This window comes from Phalacrocorax aristotelis, chromosome 8 (assembly GCF_949628215.1).
Source record: "Phalacrocorax aristotelis chromosome 8, bGulAri2.1, whole genome shotgun sequence".
Lineage (NCBI taxonomy): Eukaryota > Metazoa > Chordata > Aves > Suliformes > Phalacrocoracidae > Phalacrocorax > Phalacrocorax aristotelis.
This window is the reverse complement of record NC_134283.1, coordinates 22,543,256-22,567,216: the sequence shown is the minus strand read 5'-3', so window position 1 is coordinate 22,567,216 and position 23,961 is coordinate 22,543,256. Positions and strand designations below refer to the sequence as shown.

General features: G+C 43.4%; 1 protein-coding gene across 1 annotated transcript; it reads right to left on the bottom strand.

The window, feature by feature from the left end:
* Positions 1-360: 360 nt before the first annotated feature.
* PNP (purine nucleoside phosphorylase) lies at positions 361-23,911 on the bottom strand. The gene is made up of 7 exons (XM_075102122.1): positions 23,868-23,911; positions 23,712-23,792; positions 11,456-11,625; positions 11,047-11,150; positions 9,489-9,664; positions 5,794-5,984; positions 361-4,839 (listed from the first exon to the last, which is right to left on the bottom strand). Exons 1-7 carry the CDS (start codon positions 23,909-23,911, stop codon positions 4,622-4,624), a joined length of 984 nt encoding a protein of 327 aa, XP_074958223.1. The 3' UTR covers positions 361-4,621.
* Between the last annotated feature and the right edge of the window lie 50 nt (positions 23,912-23,961).

Here is a 23,961-nt window from a genome sequence, read left to right as displayed (position 1 = left end):
TGAATCCGCTCCTCACTAGCCCTGGGGAAACGTTTCCTTAAGTTGCCTCTATGAAGCACAGGGCAGGGCAAGGAGGGCTCATTACTCCAGGAAGGGGTTTGCCAAGATTGAGAAACAGGGTTTTAGAGAGCAGGCCGTGAAGCTTTGGGTGAGGAAAGCAAGTGGTGGTTGTTCTTCTGTTTGAAGCGATCTCCTAGCATGGGTGTCCAGGCTTCGAGCATGGCAGGAGAGGACATCCCTTTAGCAGGAGAAAAGGTTGGATGGTCCCCTCCAGCCTTCACAACCATTCTGGCTCTTAAACCAACTCCCCTCTGAAAGTGCTGTGATATTTTGGAAATAATAGACCATCACGCTGCTTACAGAGTCAGGCTTTAATTCAGCAATGAACAGAGATCAGCCAACTGCCATGACCTGCACCACATCGCTCCCTCTTGCTCTGCATATTCTGCCTGGGAGGGAAGAATTTAATTCTTTCTAGCATATGAAATTCTTGCTGTGAAGACCTAAAGCTTTTGGGAAAAAATAACCTCACCATAGCAGAAACACCTTAATTCAGCTGCAGGTTTTCAATAAAGAGAAACATCTAAGTGAATTTTGATAACTTGAAGGCAAACCATATGTTCAGCTGCTGAGCTGGGACAGATAGGTGTTTGGTTTTTTTTTAAAAAATCTTTTCAATTTACTTTTATGTAGAAAAGACTGCAAACAGCAAAATCTCACGTAAAAAAGTCTGGGAAACTGAGCCTTGCAAAGGAAAACGGACAGGTCACAAAATCAGGTCTTTTGGGGGGAGGTTGCAGCGTTGTTTCTCAGATAACAGCAGAGATCTCTCTCTAAAAACTCATTACATGGTCCAGCCAAGGGTTGTATCAGAGATCTCTCCTCTTGACATCACACTTTTATGTTAATCACACGAGGGTATCAATATAACACCTCCATCTTCTCCAGGGGACTGGAAACAGGAGGAGCCCATGACCTGAAAAGTTTTCTCTGGCCTTCCGTGGGTCCCCCTGCCACAGGCACTGCAGCATGGGGCTGCCTGTGCCAGTGGTATCCACTTCCCAGCAGGACCGTAGCACTGAAAAAGCCAGGATTAGCCATACAATTCGGGGTTCTCTTTTTCTACTTGCTAGGGTTTTTTAGCTTTTTATCCATCTTCCAGCTTATTCTTATGACAGTAATAGCCTAAATTTAATAATTAGATAAGTGGCATAGTGTACAGGAGTGGAAAGGAAGCCGAGACTGTGTTACCACCTACTCATTTCAGCCATGGCATTGCCAGAAAGCACCAAGGAGCATGAAATAAAAGGCACAGGATTCAACAGCAGAAGTGTGCCAAAGTGCCATGTCCCACAGGATGCCTAGTGAGCAGCATCAAGGAAACTGCATCCTGCTTCTGGTGCGGATGACTTGCTGCACCAGTACCACTACAGCCCATCATAGCTTTCAGCTACTCAAAAGTTAGTTGAGGTCCTTTGGTTCCTGGTATTTTTTCATCTGAGTTCCTCAGCCCAGGGGGATCAGTAAGAAATACCTGTGTAAAGTGCTGGGCAAATATTGGTCCTGATTATCCTGAGCTTTGAGCCTCAGTGCTTTGGTCCCCCAGGGCTGTCCTCCAGCTGAGGGGTTGGATGCAAGGGGTACAGCTAAGTGACTCTTACTTTTCTAATCAGTGGTACTAGTGCAGCAAACAAAACCCACTGTTTTCAGGATCACAGCAGGTTTTATTTCCTCCCAGTTTTTCCCCTTCACATCTTCCCCACTTGCATCATTGTATTTCAGCCTTCAGAAGAAAAAAAAGAAAGGATTAAAAGTATACCCAAACCCTTCCAAAGCTCCCAAGGCTTCTTCCCCTCTCATCATTTACAGGGACAAAAATCAGGATGTCCATGCAGAGTGTGAGCCATCCAAGTCAACCTCCCACAGCAGAAAAAAGATAGACTGTTAGAGGGCTCAAATGCTACTTAGAAAATATTTCTTTAAGAACAGGCATAATTTTTCACAAATTTAGCTGCATGGTGATTTTCTGATTAAATTTTAAGTTGTATTTAGGTTGTATTCAGATATAAGTGCACAGTCCAGGTCTCACACTCTGCCTCCAGTACAGCTGGAGAGAGGAGTGCACCCAGCCTACTGAAAGCAGGTGCTGCTGCCAAGCCCCTCGACTTCTCAAGCCAGGCTTAAGAAGTACCAGCACAATAGCAGGTTTTTTTGGATGCTTCCCTTCATATTGCAGTCCAGCCTGACTCTAATTAATGAAGTCTGCTGAAATCCCAGCCTTAGCTACTCTGGCTGCTCTGTAGCTACAGCCAGCTGCACAGCTGTCTTCCACTCACACTTGAGAGACTTTGTATTTACCAAGTATTAATTAGATGAATGTGAAGCACCATTTTCTAGGCAAGTGAAATTATCTGCTCTCTCTCTGCCCTGTAACAAGCCCATATTGGGACAAGTCTGAAAAGGGAGAAGGTAAGAGTGGATCCTTCTTGCTCTGCACATCTGCCACTTCTCGTATTTCACTGCTTTTGCTGCCACTGTTGACGAGCAATTCACTCCTGCTAGACCTGAAAAGGCAACAGCCTTGCGGGAGAGGGACCTGCAGTCTCTCCCTTTGCATATCACCACCAAAGCTGGTCTCTAAGACTGTCTTGACAGTCAGACCCACCAAACAGAAAGAGCTGCTGTCTCAGGGCGCTCCTCCAAATGCCAGGAGTTGCTGAACAAGTGACATCCAGTAGAGCACAGGCAATGAATCCTTGCCCTCCAGAAGCCCTCAAGACCAGGCTGGGCAGATGTTTGTCAGGCCTGACCCCAGCTAACCCCGCCCAGGGGAAGAGAAGGAGACAGGGTGGCCACCCCAAGATCTCTCCTACACCTGAAGTGCTACCTTTTCATGGAGGACATGAACAGCACAACTCTGTTCCTCCTGGTGGCAACATCTGCACCATTAATTGGTGCAGTTGACAACAGTAGTTGCAGTACAAAGAGCTTCAAGCAAACACCCATCCAGAAAAAACTCACCAGGCCACAATGCCCTTTTGTGCCCAGAGCTGAAGAAATGACATGGGAGGCTGAAGGCCGCAACAGAGAGTGAGCATCAATGGTAAACAATTGATCAGCTGAATTTTAGAAGACAGATGGGGAGCTCTCCATGACCAGTTGGGTGTCTTCAGTTCAGACCAATGTGTCAGCTGAAAATATTTAGCTATGACAGTGATAGGCTGTATAGAGAACTCCAAGATAAATGAAAGGAAAAAGGTTACCTAGTAATTACAGTCACTGTCTCACATCCAGCTGCATCCACAGTTCAGGTTGACCTTTGGGGAAACAATGAATAATGCAGTGTTCTGGTGAACAGTCACCCTCCCTTGGTAGACCATTGGCATGCTGGTAAGACAGAGCATGGTGGCCTCTTCTGTTTGTCCTTTACTCACTGCTAGGCTCAATTTCTTTGTGAAAGAGAACCAGGAAAGCCAGAAAAGTATCATAGCTGTTCCAAAATAATTTCCACTGTAATTTCACACCACTAACCTTCACAAACTATTGGTACTCCAACATCTGCTGCAGGCACTGCAGAAGAGCAAAGCTGGGGTGAAACGCTGGGTCAAACTGATCTCTCTGTCTTGGGAAACCAAAAGGTCTCCAGTGCAAGTGGCTTAAGCTGCTGATGTCAGAAACATCCAGAAACAGAAGGAACAAAACCAGGCGGAGCTGGACCTAGATCCTGTTTCGAGCTTGGCCGCTTTTACACTGTGTATGGACAAGTCATGCCTCGCACCCAAGCTGTACTTACTCCCCCTGTAAAACAGGGCAATAGTGATTCAAGGCAGGAAACAGAGTAGAGAAGCGTGAGGGGGTGTTTGGGGCATGCTGCATTGTAAAAACAGCTACTTAGCTCTGTGGCTGCTCATGAAGAGCCAAGAAGAGAGCAAAGTGAGGCCTTTCTGAAGAGACCTTCAGGGGTGGTAAGGGAACATGACACCATGCATGGGGATGCAATGGTTTTCAAAGCTGTAAAATCAATTGCAATCTGCTTGCTTTGCAGCATTGCTTGTTCCAGACAGATGTCATCTTTAGTCTAGTTTATTTTACATACCAGGTCCTCATCCAAAACACAGACTCTTTTTGTGGACTTCCACCAGCTTCAGATCAGGTACTACCAACGCATGCCCAGCAGGCACCAAGCCCTGCAACCACTCTTGACCAGAGTCACAGTGCAGGGACCCTGTGCAATGGAGGAGCAGAGACTCAGGGCAGGATTCTGCTGAGAGAGGCAGCACCATGGGCAAGAAACAGCAAACACTCTGCAGCAGAATGTCGGGGAGCTGGAGCTTACGGTACTGAGGGGCTCATTGCTGACATATGGGTTAGGGAATATGCCAGAGGTCAGACGCTGTTTGTTTAGGTGCCAGAAAGCCGTTTTGGTCACTGGTTGCTACCAAGGTGATCATTCTGGCAAACTTCAAAGCAAACCTCTGCACCAGACCAGCTAAAGTACAGGGACAAAGATCAAAAGGTCTATTCAAAATCAGGACAGCAGAAGGGGACAGTCTCACCAACAGCTCTCCCTCAGCACTTGCTAGCGTTCACGTGTTACAATTGAATGATAAATGGCTGGACGTCACAGAGAGTTTGTGCTTTCCCCCAGCTTTCCAAGGAGATGTGTGACCAATTTCTGCAGGGCTTCAGTCCGGACGACCGAGACGTGCAGCACTTCCTCGTGGTTGGCTTTCTCTTGACTGTTGTAGTTCATCACCACTTTGTTGGTGATGAGGGAGATCCCAAGGACTCGGAGGCCACAGTGCCTGGCTACAATTACTTCTGGGACAGTACTCATGCCTACAGTAGGACGGGAAAGGACCAGGGTGAGTCAGGACTTACATCAAAACAAGATCTCTCCAAGGCTGCAGATCATGATCCTACCTTCAGAACATGCCCTTGTCTTACTCACCCACAGCTCTCTATTTCTGAGCTATGTAATAGTTAAAGGCAGCGATACTTGTAAGGCTGTAACAGTTGTAGCACTACAGTTACAACCCTGCTCAGCACAATAAACCACCCACATTTGATTCCTGCATGCTGTCTCTCTCAACTCGCGACATGTCAGACTGCTCGCAGCCTTGCTAAAGGAAATACTGATGTGCTGTATCATGTGGCTCTTCTCTTCCTCGGCTAAAAAGGCTATTGCAAAGAAAAATGGCTTTGTGGGAAGCTGAGCTCCTTTCCTTACACAATGAATCTGCAGATATTAATGAACTGCTTCAATGATGGAGGGATCAAGCTTCCATGAGCTGCTTCAATGATGGAGGGCTCAAAGCTGGAGGAGTATGGATGATAACACTTAACTTCCTTGTATGTGGTTAGGAAGATTTCCATAATTACCATCCCTAAACAACAAAGTTTCTTATGAAGTGCTGCTTTGTAGGGAAGAGGCACAGTGAAAATCCTTACAGTGCCAGATTTAAAAAAAGAATAATAGAAAAATGGACTTTATTTCTGACTGGGCCTCAGTCCTGCTGAAGTCAAGCCATCTGAGCATGGGAGATTTGTGTCTGGGAAATAAAAACAACATTGTGCTGGGATCCCTGTCCCAGGCAGCTGTAAGCACACAGACTCTCTGTAGATCTATCCTACAAGCTGCACTAAGCCACTACAGAATTAGGCAGAAATATACAGAGCTAATTTCTCTAGGCCCTGGAGACTTAAAGAGTCCAAGACTGAATAAAGTCAGCCTTGAGCTGAATTAACTTTATTCCCTATGCCCAAGCAACCCTACCAGCCCAGCCAGCTTACCTACAGCATCTGCGCCCAGCACCTGCAGCATGCGGCACTCAGCAATGGTTTCATAGCAAGGACCAGCCAGCTGACAGTACACTCCTTCTTGGATGAAGCTCAGAAAGCCAAGCTCCTGTGCACTCTTCATTGCCAGGCCAAGCAGATCTTGCTCATAAGCATCTGACATGCAGGGAAACCTCACTCCAAACCTGCGAGGCAGTAAAGGACAGAGCCATGCTGACACTGCTAGTGCTAGTTTCTCTCCATTGGTTCAGTGATGCTCATCCTTTGCCGAAAAGGGAAATGTTAAGGGCAGACCTGCCACAGATGCAATCTCTCTCATCCCAGCCTCATCATCAAATACTTCTGCCATCATAACATTCCTGCTAGATCTAATCGCCCAAGACCCTCAGCATGTAGAGGTCATGGCTGTTGGAAGGTCTGGCACCACGTTCCTACCACACAAACCCATCAGAAATGGTCTTTCCAAGGACTCCTATCTCCAGAGAGCACTGATGATCATTATCTCTCTCCCCAATAACTGGCCATGGTGGCTTTTAAACATTGTCCATAAGACAGCTGCTACCCTTTTCTTCTCTGGCACAACAGCTTGCAGACAGGCTCCCAGTGGCACGAGTCCCAAAGGTTGTCCCAGTGCCGGGGTTTGATCAGGGCCTGATGGAGCATCAGTCACTACATTTAAGGCTCATAACACCAGGCAGATATTAAACCAGGCTCCTGAAGAGCGATGCCCTGTACCACAACAGCAAGGGCTGTCCTGTCACCACATTAACACCCACATGCCTGAAACAGAGAGAGAGTTGGATGTGCTGGACAAGTCACATGAGATTTCAGTCTTTCCCCTTTACCATCTAGTTTGAAGGGCCTCAAGGAACTACTTTCTTTGGAAGGCAGATGAACAAAGCTTGCTAGTCAGAAAATACATCCCAGGAAAGAGTGTCCAGTTCTGCATTTGGTTCCTGGCACAGCAAGATCACACCAAGTACAAGCTTGGAGACCCTTTTAGGGTAGAAGTGCAATCCAATTGCCTATTTGAGATGCCCCAATGGTTCTGCCTGCCCCTCAGATGCCTCTCCAGAGCATGCATGCATCCTGTAGGTCTTATAATGCACTTGCCAACCCCAGAGAATGGGTATTGGATACTGAGTAGAGTGTCAGATGGTATTAGGTGTCTACATTTAGGCAACAGCATCCCATACTAGGTGCCCTCCCTTGCAGAGAAATGGGGACAGTGGCACATGTTGAACCTCCAGGCCCATATTTGAGGCAGCCTTCATCCTGTGCTTTAAGGCTGGGTCTCTTGCTCGCTTTGGGTCTTAATGTAACAGCTCAGTCCTGCTCCTGACTGAGCAAATCAAACTACTGACTCTAGGAGAGCAGAAGCAGATGGCAAAGACTGGTACGCTGCTGCTGAGAAAATCTGGAAAATAAACTCCCAGCCATGTTCACCAACTCAGTTCAGTAGCAGTAGACCAGGTCCCTTATCCAGGCTATTAGAGCTTCTGCTATTTACATGTTTTTTCCAGCTGAATGTTTAGGGTAGTAGGTGGCTTATTTTATGTTTATGAACACTAAAATATTATATAAATGAAAACCAAACTTTCCCGTCTGGTCTAAGGTAATAAGTATTTATCACCATGACAATTGCTTCTCTTTCCAGAAGGATGGCCAGCAATGCAGAAGCCAATCTCTAATTTATTAAATTTGGTCCTCAGATTCTTGCAGTATATTCCCTTTCCACATCTCTTCATTGCCTCTAGTTTTTCTCTGTTGTGCTTTGAAAAATCCTTCCTGGTGGCTGAGCTGGACTGGATTTTAGGAGGAGTTTGCTCAGCTAAAGCTCTGAAATACTTTGAAAGCTGATTCATAAAGACCTTTTGCCCATTTTGATGCCTTGGTCAGCAGTACAAAAGTCACCTCCAAGAACACTGCAGTCTTCACTGGGAAGCTGCTCTTGGGAGGCAATGAGACAGCTAAGCTGCCTCTGAATGTTGTCCAGAGGGAGTTATTGTTCGGTTGGTATTTCTCCTCCTGTTCCTGAGTGATTATGCAAGCCCAGAGAGCTTTAAACACTCCTGCATGTAGCTTCTGTGCTTGTGATCATTCTTTCCTCCAACCCACTCCAATACCTATGAAGATGTAAAAATGTTCAGCTCTACATGGGTACTGTCCTCTTGCCATTTGAATTGCAGAACAGCATTTATTTCTCCTGATGTAGTTGCTAGCACCTTTCAGATTTCTTCAGAAGCAGGAGCCAGGTCTAGCATTACATCAGGAAGGAACTAACTTTAACTGGAAACCAGGCAGACCACCTTATTCTCAGCCAGAACTTTCTTTTTGGAAAGTTCTCAGGCCAGTCCAGGTGCCTGCCCTGCAAACATGTCCTTTTTTCAAGATGAAGGTACCAACCTAACAATGAATTTGGCCATGTCATTATCTAAACTCATTCTTTGCTCATACACTATCACATCCTTCACCACCTCTTTTGCTTGTCCTCTGGCTTCACACATCTGATTTTCATCTGGCTTCTCTACTACCAGGTTGGTTAGGAAATAATTCTTGCTACAGTTATGTCCTTATCACAGTCCAGCCTCTTTCTTTCCTGCTATGAAACTCTTGACAGCCCTAGATCTTCACTGCTTCCATGCTGACATTCCTGACACCTGATGTGCTCTCCTTTGCTCAGCTTGAATCTCCAGTGGATGTGTCCTCACCCTCTTTTTAGCCCTATTTGAGAGCCAAAGGGCTTCCTTTTGTAAGCACTGGCCCATCTGGCACGTCTCCTCTCAGTGCTATGACCTTGCTGGTGCTGGTTGCCTTCCACCCTATCAGTCTGATGTTGCCTTGGAAGGGTTTTAGGATTACAGATTAATTCAGGTTGGAAGGGACCTCAAGAGGTCATCTAGTCCAACCTCCTGCTCTAAGCAACTCTATGCTTGGTGGCAACTGCACCCCAGGAGTGAAGATATGTTACAAGCTGCTCTGTGCACTGACCACAGGTTAAGGATCCTGCTACACAGCTAGTATAGGAAACCTGATTTCCCAGATCAACCAGCAGCAGGACACTCTTGTAGATCTAGAGGTCTCCCAAGAGGCTGCCAAGACAACCACCTCTCAGACTGATGCCTTCAGTGACTACATGATGTTAACAAAGATACCTCAGTTTAATGACCTGGGTACAAAGGTGGATATCAGGAGATTTTGAGGTTTTATCCTTGCTCTGCTATCAGCTTACCGCCTGGCCTCTGTTGTATCAGCTGCATCACTCCAGAAACAGCTGTTGATAAATGCAGGCTGGAGACACTGCAGTTTACCAGATTGCTCAATTAAAAGGAACTTGCAGAGAGAGGGACTGACAAGAAGAGACATCAGTGTCTCCTTAGCAGACAGTACAGCTGGCCATGTCAGGAGAACGATCGGAAACCTACTTTTATAAACCAAAACCTTCTGGGGGTTTGCATATAAACTCCTTACAGGCTTATAAGAGTAAGCAACAACAAAGAGTAGGTGCTTGGTGAAGGCAGGGCAGGTGGCACAGCACGCAGAGCATTGCTTTAACTTTTCCTTCATGGGTACCTGGAGCCAAACTCTACCTCCCAGCAAATATTTGCCAGCAGGTGCAACTGGCAGTCCTAGCCTGCAGCTGGAGGAAGAAAGCATTAATTGGTAACATGGAGCTGATGCCTTCTTACCTCTCATCGTTTGGTCCACACAGCGGATTCTGCCCTCCTAAGCCAAACAAGCTGATGTGATCTCTTATGAACATGATGTCCCCTACCTGGAAGTGGGGATTGAGTCCCCCAGCAGCATTTGTGACAATCAAGATCTGCACCCCCAGGAGAAAGAAGACCCTGATTGGAAAAGCGACCTGCAAGAACCAAAGGCATATATGCAATGAGTGTTGCAATTCACAGACAGCTACTACTACTACATTTGTAGTATTGCAATTTGTGGACAGCTTACATGATGCAGAGAAGGGTCTATATGAGGCTACAAGGAGACAAAACAAATTTTTCTCCAATTTTAAATTTTCCTTTAATTTAAATGAAAGATTTATTATTTTTTAATACGTTTAAAAAACATCTTGAAATGAATACCATTAAAAATCAAGCCCATATTTCTTATAGCTGCACTAAGGTCAAATAAATGCAGTACAAAAAGAATATGCAGATAATTTTTCCTCACTGCCAAGGTCTTGCAAAGATCAAATCACTGTGCTGACTGAAGTAACTGCTTATGCACATGGGCTTGGAGTGTAATTGATAAACCAGCTTTCTACAGCAGTGATGTGTTTCACAGAAGCATAGAGATTACTTCATTCATTTCATTTTATTCACGTTAATTCCCTTCAGTGACCTGCTTATCCAAAGCTAAAGAAAAATTGAGAACTGAGGAAAAATACCAAAAGGAGTTTGATTTGGAGGAGTCGGGAAGGAATCTCATTGATATCTGATATCTCTAAAACACTAATGAAGCTGTGAGCAGAAAACTTCCTAATTTGGACACAGCTTCTTTAAGAAATGAGTTAATTTTGATATACAAACATGTTTCGGTAAACCTAGTTTTGTATCAAGTGCATTTAAAATAGTTCTGTTCTATAAGAAGTTGAGTGGTGCCAAGTATTGCAGTTTATATCCAAATGCAAACTGACCTCAGCCACAAGTGAAACCTCAAAAGCTATCCAAATAAAAAAGAACACACAAAACTATCAGCCAGTAAATAAATAACAGAAATGTACATACATGCATGTTAGGTAACATAAACACAGATACTGGAGAGTATACCAAGTTACACTAGCCAGGGAGTTTTTTTCGGGGCGGGGGGGTTGGGGTGTGAAAAAAAGCTGTGAAATATACAAATGCAAAGGAAGATTAAAATAGATTTTTCTTATCACTCAAAGTTTCCTGGTTGCTGATTTAAATCATGTTTAAAATGACTGAGTTAAAGCATGTGAATTAATCTGCCTTGTGCGATATACTATTTTGTCCTGCGAGTATAGCAGGGCTAACCACTTTGTGCGGCTGTGCAGCATCAGCTTCACCTAGGAGAAGCTGACTACCTCTTGGTTTGAACTCCCTATTTTATTTTTTGGGGAGAAACCTAAAACCTAAGCAAGATTCATTGCAAAAGCAACATAAGTTCATTGCAAGAGCTAACCTCCTGCAGCTAGATATCAAATCAAGCAGTCATTTTTGCATTGTTTATAATGCATCTCCTCCTACATGAAAGATTTTGTTAAGGAGAACTCACCGTGCTGACAGAGTATCCTTCGTAACAGTGGAAACGTCCCTGCATACACACGCAAGGCTGTCCATTCAGCTCTCCAAACACCAATCTGCCAACATGCCCTGCAACTGGAAATTAATAAAGTGTCATTTTAGTTACAGGTCTCAAGGTCTTTGACTTTAGAGGGATTTGTCAGTTGATGATTATGCATTACAGGAGGGCCAAGAACTGCAAAACTGGGACCTGAAAGTTAAACAAATACCATAGCACAAATATATGTAGGGTTTTTTTTTTACTGTGAACACACATTTCACCACTGAGGGACTGGTTTGCAGACCACTGCCAAGGGGTGCACATTGACTTGAGTTATCTCACTGTAAGGCTGTTGCAGGCTGCTGACGGATGGGTTGCTGATGCCCTAGTTTGCACTAACCTGTGCTCCGTGGGAAATGAGGGATGTCCTCATACAGAAAGACTGTCTTGTTATCCAGCACATCAGCCAGACCTCCCAGTCCAGATCCACAGATGATGGCAGTCTTTGGGCGCTGGATGGTACGGGTGCGTAACCAATCTGCTGTTTCCTTATACACCTCGTAACTATTTCTGCAAAAGGAGAACATGTCAGTGAGGCTATAAAGCCATCCAAAGAACAAGCTTCAAAGGATAAAATTCCTGAAAAGGTGCAAAGAAAAAAAAATCATTAAGAATAAAATAGTAGGAGCTTCACTGCTACTACTGAAGATGTTTTACTTTTAATCACATATATTTTACTCCTGGCCAGAGGCAAATCATTCAAATCATCTTTGCTGGTTTCATTCTATAGTGGAGGAATGGCTGATGAAACCTGGATCACAGAAATATCACGAGGCAGAACCACTCCTGCTTCTGATGGGCTCTGGTCTCTCCTGAGTTATTGAAGGAATGCAAAAGCACAATTAGACTGAGAAATTGAAGCCTATACGTGTCCGTACAGGAACATTCTGTACAGGAATGTCCAACTGGTGATGGAGAAATACAAAAGGAGAGAAGTCCAAGGGCACCTGCGCAGCATGGCTGGGATGCTGTGCTGATGAAGGAGTAGACATTGCCCTCTGCAATCAGTAGACTACTGGGACATGGGGCAAGCATCATCTACACAGAAGTAGAACCCAGTCTTCCGAAGCAATGAGTGCCATCAGCTCCCAGTGCTTCCTTCTGGGGCTGGTAATGCATCTCAAACATCCATTTTCTTGATACCTCGTTGTTTCAGTACAGGAGGCTAAACAGGGAGATTTCATTCGTCCTCTCCTCTCCCACAGGGTGGGCAGTGGGTCACACCTGCAGTCTAGTCCTAAGCAAGAGGCCCAATGGCATCAGTCAACATCAAAACAGAAATTAAAAACAGGAATTTGGGCTCCTGGGCTTATGCTGTCTGATTTAAAAGGGGAAGTGCTCAAATACCTTGGCAAAAAATATGTCTTATCCAGTGCTGAAGCACAATGATAGAAGGTGAGACAGAAGCTGGCATTACACTGCCTGTTGTGTATCTGTCTCATTGGAAGAGACAAGGCTTCAATTTTTAGGCCTGCCAGTCCAGTACTCTTCAGATGCATTAATTGCAGTTGTGAAACACAATCAATAGCAGAATAATCCCATAATCCTGTTTCCAATAGAACAATTTGGGTGTCTTCTGAAAGTTAATATCAAGGTTGATTGGAAACTCTCATCAAAAGCAAGCGTAGTGATAGCATTTCTTGATAGCGACTCAACCACTACTATAGATGAGTAGAATTAATGACTGTATATGGTAGAGGACCAGTTTACAGAGTGAACCAACACAGGCAGGGGCAGCAGGTTCTCTATATGAAAAGCTGATCTGCTTATTAAAGGGTGAGAGAATCAGATACTGCGAGGTTGAAGAGGATGTAAAATTGACTAGAGATGCTGATAAGCAGCCACTGTCTCCTTCGTGATTTTTTTTTTTTAAATCAAGTCGCTTGTTTCCAGAGGTGCAAATCTTAGTCAGTGTGTGATTCTGCTGTCTGCAGCCTTACAGAATATACAGAAAAGCTTTCAAAGTGGTGGTCCACACTCCAGGAGATCTCAGACCATTGATGAAGAGGATTTGACTGTCAGCATACACCTAGTTCATCTAAACTGAAGTATCAGATATTCAAATGCAGATCTCAGTTCTATAGTGCTTTTTCCTCCTTTATACTGAACAAGGTAGGTAGTTTTTGCATGGATATCTTTTGAGCATTTTCATCTCCCAGCTGTCCAGCTTCTGACGTAAGTCCTGTCTAACGTCTGATACATCAAACATGCTCCTAGTTGCAAACTGTGATGTCAAAAACACCCGAGTATGTCATAAACCTGCAATAACTTCAGTATCTATGAATTAAAATGAAGAGTCATACTTAGCTGAAATTCTTTTCAAAGGAAAGGTCTGGAAACGAGGAATTTTATTTACTGTAACATATCAATGAATTTTCCAAGTGTACCATGAGCTCTTGAAATAAGAAAAAGCTATGAAGTGACATTAATGAAGACTACACTGACTATATTATCCCTTGCTCCCAGACAAAAGCTTTAAAAGTGCTTTAAATACATTAATGAATGATTCCCCACAATTTCTCTGTTGAATAACTGTAATCCTTGTTTAGAAATTAGAGGAAACCGAGAGCATTTAAATGTAATTCTCAAGCTTTTGACATACCTGTGGCAGACAGGAGAAAAGAACGAGGTCATTAGGATCAGCTCTTCCACTTGACCACTAATCCCCTGGGGTTTTTTGTATTTTTTTTTTAAATGTGAATACACCCTTGCAAAATAAATTTTAAGAAAATGGATATTATCCCCATACTCCCAGAAAATTCACGAGTGTGGGATGAACCTGATTCCATGTCTGCTAAAGACATTGGGATTGACTGCATTGTGCTGAGTTTGTGGGAATTTTTTTCCTTCCAAACAGAAGGCGTTAAAATATTTCTCAACCCAAGAAGTAGAACTCCAGTGCTGCGTAACTCGCCTTGCCTGAGAGGAGCTTCAGTGGGCCTGCAGGGGCCTTGCAGAGCCCTCTCCATCCCAAACACTTTGGACACACAAGAGATGTTCCCAGTGCTGAGAGCACAGCGATGCCAACATTAACTTGCAGCACCCTGCTTGCAATATTTAGTTTTCAGAAGTCTTCTGGATGCACAGGATCAAAAGTGACCAGCAGGAACAGATAATTTCTGAATATGAAGGAGACACCTGCCTAGCAGGAGGGGAGGGGGAGTTTGACCTATGGATCACCAAATGTAACGTTTAGCCTGGAACTGTGAGAGCCCGAGGTCTGTGCAAGCTTTTTGACAGCCAGAATTAATACATGTAGCACAAAGCCCCCTATAGCTACTCCACTCCAACAATGCACCCCTAATAATAGTGCTCAGTAGCATCGCTTCGGATTAAATCACAGGATCAGCTGAAAACACAATCCCCTTTATTTTGATTGCTGTCATCCACCAGAGAAACACATCTGTTGCAAAACACAGGACTGTCACCAGTGACACATCTTTTATGGCATGAAAAAAACCCACCCTGCCCTCTTTGCACTTCTAGGTTGGTTGAAAGCAAATCCATGTAAAAAGCAGACATATCCCAATAAACAGATAAAGGGTTACATTTCAGCGAGGGGCATACTGCCATACATATTTGCAGTGTATGCCTCTCCACACCATATTTGCCTCTTCTGGCCCATAACCTTTCCCAAGGTCACCTGCCATGGTCATTGCCATATTTTGTAATGACAGCACCTGACACAGGCAGATGGCCAGATTCCTCTTCAGTAAAAATATGTTTACTTCTGAGCAGTGCTTGCCTGACATTATTGAGTGCCCAGCAGAAAGAAGAGGCAAGGAAAAATGATGCAGTTTTGCTAGCCTCTTCCAGCCTGGATGTCTGTGCATCCCCTATTTCACAGCACCTTACCTGTCTTCCTCAGCATAGGCCATCCTCCTCCCCTCTGCTTAACTGAAAGAAGGGGATGGTTGCTGGAAATGGAGCTGCAGTGTTTTATTTGACCAAAGAGCAGAGGCCCATTGAACCTGCAGAAGCTGTTGCTGTCTCTGGCGGAGAGTCAGGGAGGTGTGTCCCAATTTCTCTCTGGTTTCCCCAGAGCATCTCTAATCCCTGAGTAGGAGGGGCATGTTCAGGGCATCTGCTTTTCTGGTCTCACCTCCTATGACACACATGCCCTAGAGCTCTGCATAAAGCTTAGACGCATGCACGCACACTTTATAATGCAGATTAAGCCTAGAAGGTTCACACACACACGCACACACACACACACAACTTTTCAGCAGCCTCCCAGAGAGGAGCAGCTGACAACAGATCTGCATAGATTTGCACACTCTTGCATCAATTGGGCACCAGCTAGCAGCTGAAGTCACCTGCTCCTTTGCAATTCAAACCCCTGGGAGCATGGCATGAGCTCACTGGGAGCGTGCAGACTCTGCAAGACGATCTGCACCACCTACTACTGCAACGACCAACGAGACTTTTCCGTATCTCACTTCATGCTCTTCCCATGGCAACCAGGGGTGATGTCTCAGTAGCTCCAGCCAGGTTTTTTTCCCTCACATTTAATTGCCTCACCCATCTCAAAAGCAAATCTGTCTTCAAATATGCTAAACCTATGTTCAGCTCTGTTACGTTATGGAAGACACAGGAAAAAAAAAAATCAGAGACCCCACCATCTGCCCCTCTAATTTTAGCTTTGGAAATATTTGGAAACAAAGCTTAAAACAACCTTGTCATATGTCTCTCTCTGTGCAATAATGTCTGATCCTGACAACTGATGTGATCCACATTTTACAGAGCCATAGATGTTTCCAAGATGATTAAATGCCAAAAAATTTGTATGAAAATTGGTGATGAGCAGAGACTTTATGTGCCCCAGGCGAAGGCTACAGCTACAATAGGCCCTCATGGCTTACTAGATCCAGAAAGGCCACGTGGGAGCATAATTTATAAATATCCCAAGGAGGCAAAAAATCTTAATCAGAGCTTGTCAATTCCTAGACAAAAAAAAAAAAAAACAACTTAGAAAACTGAGCTACACCAGTTTCCAGTCTCATAGCATTTCTTATTACTTGTTATTAGTCTTATTAATAATATTTATTCTTATTCATGTTTGCATGTTGGTCTTGAAGAGCCCACATCAAACATCCCCTTGGCTGCCCCAGGAAACTCTCTCAGAGAACTTTAAAGTCAAACAAGGTAATAAATGCAGCCAGAAAGACCCAGGCACTTTTAGAGAGAGATTCTTCATGTTGGAAAGCAGAAACCCACAGTCCCTGCCTCAATTCCAGCACAGGCTGTGAATCTGTAACAACTAGCGGGATTTAGGCATCATGTGTAGCAGCAAGTTCTGTTGATAACAGGTATTTGTTGAGATACAATTGGCACTGAAGAAACAGAAAATGGATCTGAACAGAAACTGTAAATACCCATTCCCCTCAAGTTCTTGACCTTTTCTTCCTCATGTTTACACTTCAATTTCTTATTTACTTTCTCTTAGAAAAATTAAAATGCCCCTTCTACAAAGATCAGTGGGTATCTGTGCTGCCACTTCAGGAATACGTGGCACGGGCATGGCGCACCCTGCACTCTGTTTGCTGGAGGCAGTGGAAAAATCAACATTAAGGGTCTAATATTGGTCTATCATTTCCTCTTCCATGCCCTCCTTTCTCATTCTGTTTTTACCATGTTCCCCCTCCTTTTTCAGATATACCTCCTTTTTGTCATTCTCTCTCATTCTTGTCTTTCTGAACCTCGGCCATCTCTATCTCTACCTCCTCAGTGTATATTCTTCTTTCCCTTCAGCATTGTTTTTCTATACAGAACACAATAGGCTGATAGCAGAGATGGTTTTAGGTAGACTTAACTGCATCAAACCCTGTGTCTAAAAAGACCCCACATTACTTGCCTATCTACACAACTCATCACACCAAAGGACTCTGCAAGTCACTGTCACCCCAAGCAACCCTCACCTACAGCCAGGGTCTTAGAGCCACTTCCTAGGTCCCCCAAGTCTTTTTGCCCTCTGGAAACCCATGTTCCTCTTGCCAGCACTCAGGACTTCTTTGAAAGCCATTATTTGCTCCCACTAAATTAAATCATAGAGTAATGTTAGGCCCTTTTATGCAGATTTTCCATACAGTTCTTTGGTATCAGCAGAGTTCTGATGCCCCCCAGATATGTTCCCTTGTTTAGCTTTAATCTGATTACGTTCATTAATCTGATTCTTTTTTGCAAAGCAGACAAGAGAGATCAGACAGCCTGAGAGCTCTTCCCAATTTACTCTCATCTAAGACAATCTGCTCCCCAGTTTGGATTTACATGGAAAATAGGATTATCAAAAAGGGACCATTTTATCTATCTTTCTGCAGTGTCTGTTATTTAACAGCAACAAAAATTACTTGAGTTTTAACCTGTAATGCTGCATTGGCTGGACAAGTACTAGATAAAAGTTTACTAAAAAAAGTTCATTTGAGCAGTGAGGGCATTTGTGCCAATAACACTGTAGAGAGGAAGAGAAAAAACCAATTAAGCTTCAGCTCCTGTACAAGTACTTCAAAGCAGATCTATCTAAAAAAAAAGTTACTGAATAGATTGCATAATCCTTAAGAAAGTATTGCCAGTCATCTGCCCAGAAAGAACCTCAGTCGTCTCCTTTGGTATGTATGTGTCTACAGCAAATTATATCTATAATCCAGATCTTATTGACTTGGGTGTCATTGAAGCCCCATTTCTGTAGCTAGAACTTCAACTGCTACAGGATGCAGATGCAATCACTTGAAATAATTTTATAACAATGCTTTACATTCCTACAGCAATTTCTATCTAAAGAAGCATTGTGAAGTATTTTGCAAGCATTTAATTAATGCTTTAGGGTAAGTCTCCCACTTCCCCGTGTGCTCACATTATCACGGCATCAAATTACCTTGCAGTCTTCTCACGTGTACAGCACATCAACCTTTTGGGAAAGGGAACTGGGCTGCAGAAAGATTAACAGGGTGTCTACACAGTGGAGACAAATCATGTCAGCCTAGTCCAGGAGAATGCATCTCCCCAGCAAAGTCCTACAGGCATTACCATGCCCTCCCTCATGGCTGCAGTGCTCACCTTTATCTCCATCTGGGGGACTTTTTTTTCCTGATTCTGTCAGGAAAAAGCCAAGATTCTGCCTCAGTGTTTTGGAAGAAGGTGAAACAGATGAAGCCCAGAAAGATTTTGCTCTTCCACTAATTCCCAGAATGCAGGTGTCAGGGCTGATTAAAAATTACTCAAATTACCTTAAGAACTAATCAGGATTTTTGCAGCAGTTTGGAAACTCATAATTTGTTTGTACACTAGCTATCTTAGACAGCCACAGGAGTGTTACTAGCCACACAAAAAAAAAAAGATAAAAAAGATCAAATTATATGCCATATATATTTTTCCCCTACAGATCATTTTAGTAGAAATCTCTAGGAAGACCTGCCTGAAGTGACGTGTCTGCTTCTCGTTGTGCATCTTCAGGAAAGAGACCTCCAACCATAGTGAATGCAGAAAAGACATGACCAGGGGAGCAGAAAACCAGATGTTCAAAAAGCTTTTCATAGTTAGCTGAGCAAAATGAAAACTAAGCAATCTCCAATGATGGCCTGAAATTACCGCAGAGGCAGGAGAGATACAGAAACTTAAGATAGGCACCAGGGAGCTGGGGAGACGCGTGTTCAGTTAGGTGAGATGTCAGAAAAAAGCTTCTAGCTACCCAAAATGTGCAGTCCTGAAGAGCCCTCCTGTAAGGGCAGTGGGGAAAAGGCTTTTAGGAGTTCAGTTAATGTAAAGGGTTCACTGGCAGGAAAACAGATGCAGCATTCGTAAATTGTATGCTAGCTCAGTAAAAACTCACCAGCTTTCTAAGACTGAGGCAGAAAGAGAAAGCAGCTTGACCAAATCTGTGAACAAATGATACCAGATATTAGGAAAAGAGCAGAGATGCCCTAAGACCAGCCAGCATCTCCACCTGCCAGTTCTAGGACAGGTGTTAAAGGCTAAAGGATAAGACTCAGGTTGTGGCTATGGGAGTTTGTGGAAGTGAAAGCACTTGTGTCAAGGAACTTGGTAGAGACAGGGTATAGAGAAAAGGATCACTTGGGGATTTGAGGGGAGTTGTACTTTCTGAAGGGATAGAAGCAGCAAAACGGGTAAGCAGTACATCAGGCTTGGGATGAACAAATGGGCTGTTTGCTATGAAAGTGCTTTGATGCAGGCAGAAAAATCAGAGAGCTGAGGGGAAAATGTAGTGGAAAGCTGCAAAAACACTTTAGTGAGAATAAGTGGAAAAGAAACTATGTAGCCTGGTAGACTAGAGACTACAAAAGACCAGGTACCCCTCTTGGCCTACAATAAATACAGATAACTTGAAAAAAGAACTAAATATTACAAGGAAGAAGAAAGAAGTACTTTCAGCCCTGTCACAGAAGAAAACTATTCTCAAATAGTTAAATGGTACTACACAGATATATGTATCACTAATGATTCTGGAATCATTAGTGTATCACTAATGATATATTCCCCTATTTGACACAGGTGAATGGAGTTCATATCCTGGTGTAGCTGTACGCTTCTAAGGGAGAACTTATCTTGGACCGCATATCTCCAGGTCACAGGGCTCTACCCACCCTGGGGACAGTGATGCACAGACATCAATATGATGGATACAAAATGTCCGTTTATTTAGCTGCGTCACACGCTTATATAGCTCTTGCGCTTCCTGTTCCTGCCACTCCTATGGGGAGGAGTCTATCTTTCTGTCACATCCCGTGATCTTCCGGTCGCCGATCCCTGTCTATTCCCCTACATCCCGGCATCAGAGCCAACTGCTGGCCTGGAGCTCTGTGCATGCTTCTCTGAGGGAAGAGTAAGATTTCTCCACCAGAAGAATAAGGACACTCACCCATATTGAGACCACAGAGGACAAAAGTTTATTCTCTTCTGTGGTCTGGAGTTCTCTCACTAATCAATAACACTTTCACACAGCGGAGCTCAAGGCCAGACCTTTCACCAGTCTCCAGGACAATGTTCTTATTTCCCCAAAACCCCTCTTTGGAAAACAATGCTTTCTGGAGGTCAGCAGGTGAACATACTGTCCCATGTAGCCATGGTCCATCAGCATGTATTTATGCTTTCTTACCAGGATCAATGCTTTCTCATTATCTCATTTGTGGTGCAATAATGTCACAATATTGAATAGTCCGTAGGTTTTTCCTTTTAATTTCCATTTCAATGATTTTTGCGTGAAGAAGCAAAGATAAGACAACTGTAGATCATTTTACTACTGGACTACATCAGATATTTATTTACTGAAGTCCCACAACTCACTTTCACTATAGCAGATTGTGGTTGCAATTCCTCCAGCAAGGAAAGTGAATGGCAGACTTGCCTGACTTTGGACTGCATGCCAGAAACAGAACAAGAGGCCTTATGGACCGGTCCCCAAGGTCATGCCAAGCCACTGCATTAAGAGCAACCAACCTTCCCAGCCTCATACACCACATACCCACTTCTTGATACAGCCACGAGACACGTAAAATGTGAGAGACATCCCCAGATGGGGCTCAAAGGGCGCAAGATAGAAACAGCTCCTAAGCAGTCCCATTTCTCCGCTGCAGGAGAGGGCTCAGCTGTATGTGCAACTGGTTCTTGGCAAATCAGCAGCATTAACCTCACAGCCCCATTTGGATGGCTGCCTCCTCCTGGGATGGACTCACATTACCCAGATCATAACATAACGCCAGCATGGAAGTCACAGCTGAGTCCTTCAGAATCCCCATGGTGTCCTTTCAGTTTTAATCCAAAGTATTCCTCTAGAATTGCCTACGGTGCGCTTTAAAAAACACAGTGGCATAGGGAGACCTACAGGTAAGCACACGACAATATCCTCTAGATATCTCAAGAAGCCTGAAGCTAGGTGGGATTTGTGCAACTGATGGGCCTTTGCAAATCCCTGTGGGGAAGCTATCAGCTAAAAGCATCCCTGTAAATCTTTCCTTCACCTTTGGTAATTGATCTGAACTTTTACAAAAAATAAAGAAGAGGCTGTTACCTTCCTGCCTTTAAGAGACCAATGCCATCTCCTGAACTTACCAACATATTGCATCCTGCAGTGATAGCTAAAAATATGGTGAGACAATGCAAAATGACACATTTTTGGGGCTGATCTTTAGACGCAGGGTGAGAAGTACCAGGTGTCCTGGAGAATCTATGAGTTTTCTTCCTCCCAGCAGCCCTCCTGCATACCCAATATGATTAAAAGAGCTCCCAAAAGCTCCAGCAACACTCCTCAGCTCCATCACATAGCATGCTTATATTGTATGTGAATTTTGTTTTTTAACTATAAAAAAAAGTCAGAGGAATAAACAAGACTTTGTTCTCAATTAGATATTTAACTTCTGATGTTTAACTGCACAGTATTTTTTTTAAAGACAGATGCTTCATTTTGAGGCTTTTGGTGCCACAGCTGCACACACATCTCATGATCTGATAGACCTATCTTCCGATAGATAGAAGATCAGCTACCTATCAGCTGACAGAATATTAGTTCCATAAAAGTTCCCATTTTGCTAAGTTCCCATTTTGAGTGTCTCCTATGGACAGAAAAGATGTTATTTAGCATAAGATAGAAGTACCTACTTGAACTTCTGCTTTAGCTTGAAGAGATTCAAGAAAACATAGGAGGAGGCTGAAGCTCACAAGTTGAGTTAAAGGTTTAATTTCAGGAAACACATCATATTTTTCTTAAGCGTGGTATTTAATTGCATTTCTTTTAGCTAGGAATCTTGCAATGTGGCATGCTCAGTGATGAATTGTTCTCCCTTGTCTTCAGTAGTCCAGGAGATTGTGACACTGGGAACCTACAAGCTATAGATAAAGCCTAGCAGGGCAGGACTGAGAAGGGAAGAGTCTTATATGCCATACTCCCCCACATACTGAATCATAGTTGTCCTCTTGCTGATATTGACCAAATACTTAAAAACCCCAGAGCACATGAAAAAGTGATTTTGAAAATATGATTTAAGTGTTTAAGAAGAGATTGAAATGAATCAACTCAAACTCAATGATTTAAATAACCTCTTGTCCACAGAGCTCAGTCAGTTTGGGTCTTGTGACTAGTGCATGACATGCAGGGATAACAAAAGGAAGGTAATGGAAACATCAACAGCATTCGGAAGTATCAGAAGGAAAGGCAAAACTAAGTGAATGATGTGTTTACTTTCTTACTACCAACACAGGAAGAAAACATTTCAGACTATAACACACCTTTTACATTCCTATTAGCTTTAAATTTGTTTAAACTAAAGATAATAAAAAAATTAACCATTATGTTTCTGTATGCTTTATAGATTAAAATGTAAACAGAGACCACAACAGACACTGAAAACTCACATTACCCTCAGCTACCTACCTCACTAGCTGCTTATCTACTTTAATTAATTTATTCCAGCTTTGCCCCCCACCTTTAAGTATCTAAAGTTGTTGATTGATTGGAAAGTGATTTTCAAACAGGCCAATCAAAGGGTGAAGAGGCATTGCAGACATACATATACATCTCCCATCCACAACTAAGCTCTTTTTTGTTAGATAAAACTCTTTCTGATAAAGAAACTAGTAAGTTTTTCCTTTTTTTTTTTTTTGTTGCACTATCAGAGCTGAATATGGTAGTTTTAGCTTTAAAAATATATTCATTTTTTCAAGATATTTAAAGAATAAGTTTTACTGCTGTACTCATGTTTGTAGGTAACACAGCGGTTTTTTAATACTTAAGGCTCCTTCTATTTTGTAGCAATGTTCCTTCAATTTAGAAAAAAATAGCTTAAAGGGGGAGTAAAGGTTGTCTGTTTATAGATTTATGTGTTTAGTTGCGACTTTAATATGAAATTCACTAATGTACCCAGAGCAGGAAAAAGCGTAGCTTACCTATGTATCATTATTTCATGTTTAAGATGGACATGCCAAGTTTTTTTACTGATTATCTAGCTTCTAGCCAAATTTTTCTCGGTTTTATTAGTTCTGGAGTCCCTTGTACTCACAGCACTGAAGTTCTGATTTAGAACTAATTCTGGTTTAGGGCTGGATCGTGCTTCATCAAGAAGAAATACATGAAAGCACAAAAGTCAATACCAGCAAACCTGGCACTAAGACAAAAGGAATTCTGCTAACTCATGCCACATTGTTGGATGTTTGTTCCCAAATGGGCTGGCAAGAGCCTCATTCCTTAACCTGCATACAGGAAAATCCCCATAATGCTTAAAACCTTGAGAGCAGCTTGCACCCTGTCTGCCATAGTAATTAATCTGCTTTGACCTTCCTGCATCTACTTGCAGACTAGATGCTATTTTGCTGTCTAGAAAGTGTGTTTCCAAGGATGCTGCAATGGATGTTTGATTCTGCTCATTATTGCTTTGTTAATAGTTCAAGCTCTTGCCTTCTGCTAACCAAAGCTGGGTGTACCAAGTCTCCTGGGGATTTAGAAAGGGCAGCAAAGTGGGTTATTGTGCTCAAGAGTCTTCATAAGTATCTGCTTATCTGGGTTACAGAGGCCAAAGCGAACTCCTGAGGAGCATCGCTGCTAACTCCAGAGATGGAGGCTGGCCTGGAGAGTGTGTGCTGAGATGTGGTACCTGCAGGGCTGGGAGATGACGGTGCTTTGTTCTGGCTCCTTGGTCAGCTCTGTCTTGTTCTGCAGAGCAGATGTCCCAAGACTTCATGCATTAAGATGCAGGGCACTGACCCCCAGCCTTTCCTCTCCAATGGGATGCTAGCAGTTTGCCACAAACCTTTCCTCCCTGGTTTTATCTGGAAAACCTATAAGTATTATCATGTGGTAAGTACGAGTTGAAAAACTTCTATAAATGCCTCTTATTTCTTTTG

Bases quoted from the DNA above. Each gene is read 5' to 3' on its own strand.
- PNP (XM_075102122.1), bottom strand. From the start codon at position 23,911: ATGATAATACTTATAGGTTTTCCAGATAAAACCAGGGAGGAAAG. The intron at 9,665-11,046 runs GTGAGTTCTCCT...TGGTTCTTGCAG, and splicing joins AAGGATACTCTGTCAGCACG to GTCGCTTTTCCAATCAGGGT. The intron at 5,985-9,488 runs GTAAGAAGGCAT...ACTGCCTCGCAG, and splicing joins TGTGGACCAAACGATGAGAG to GTTTGGAGTGAGGTTTCCCT.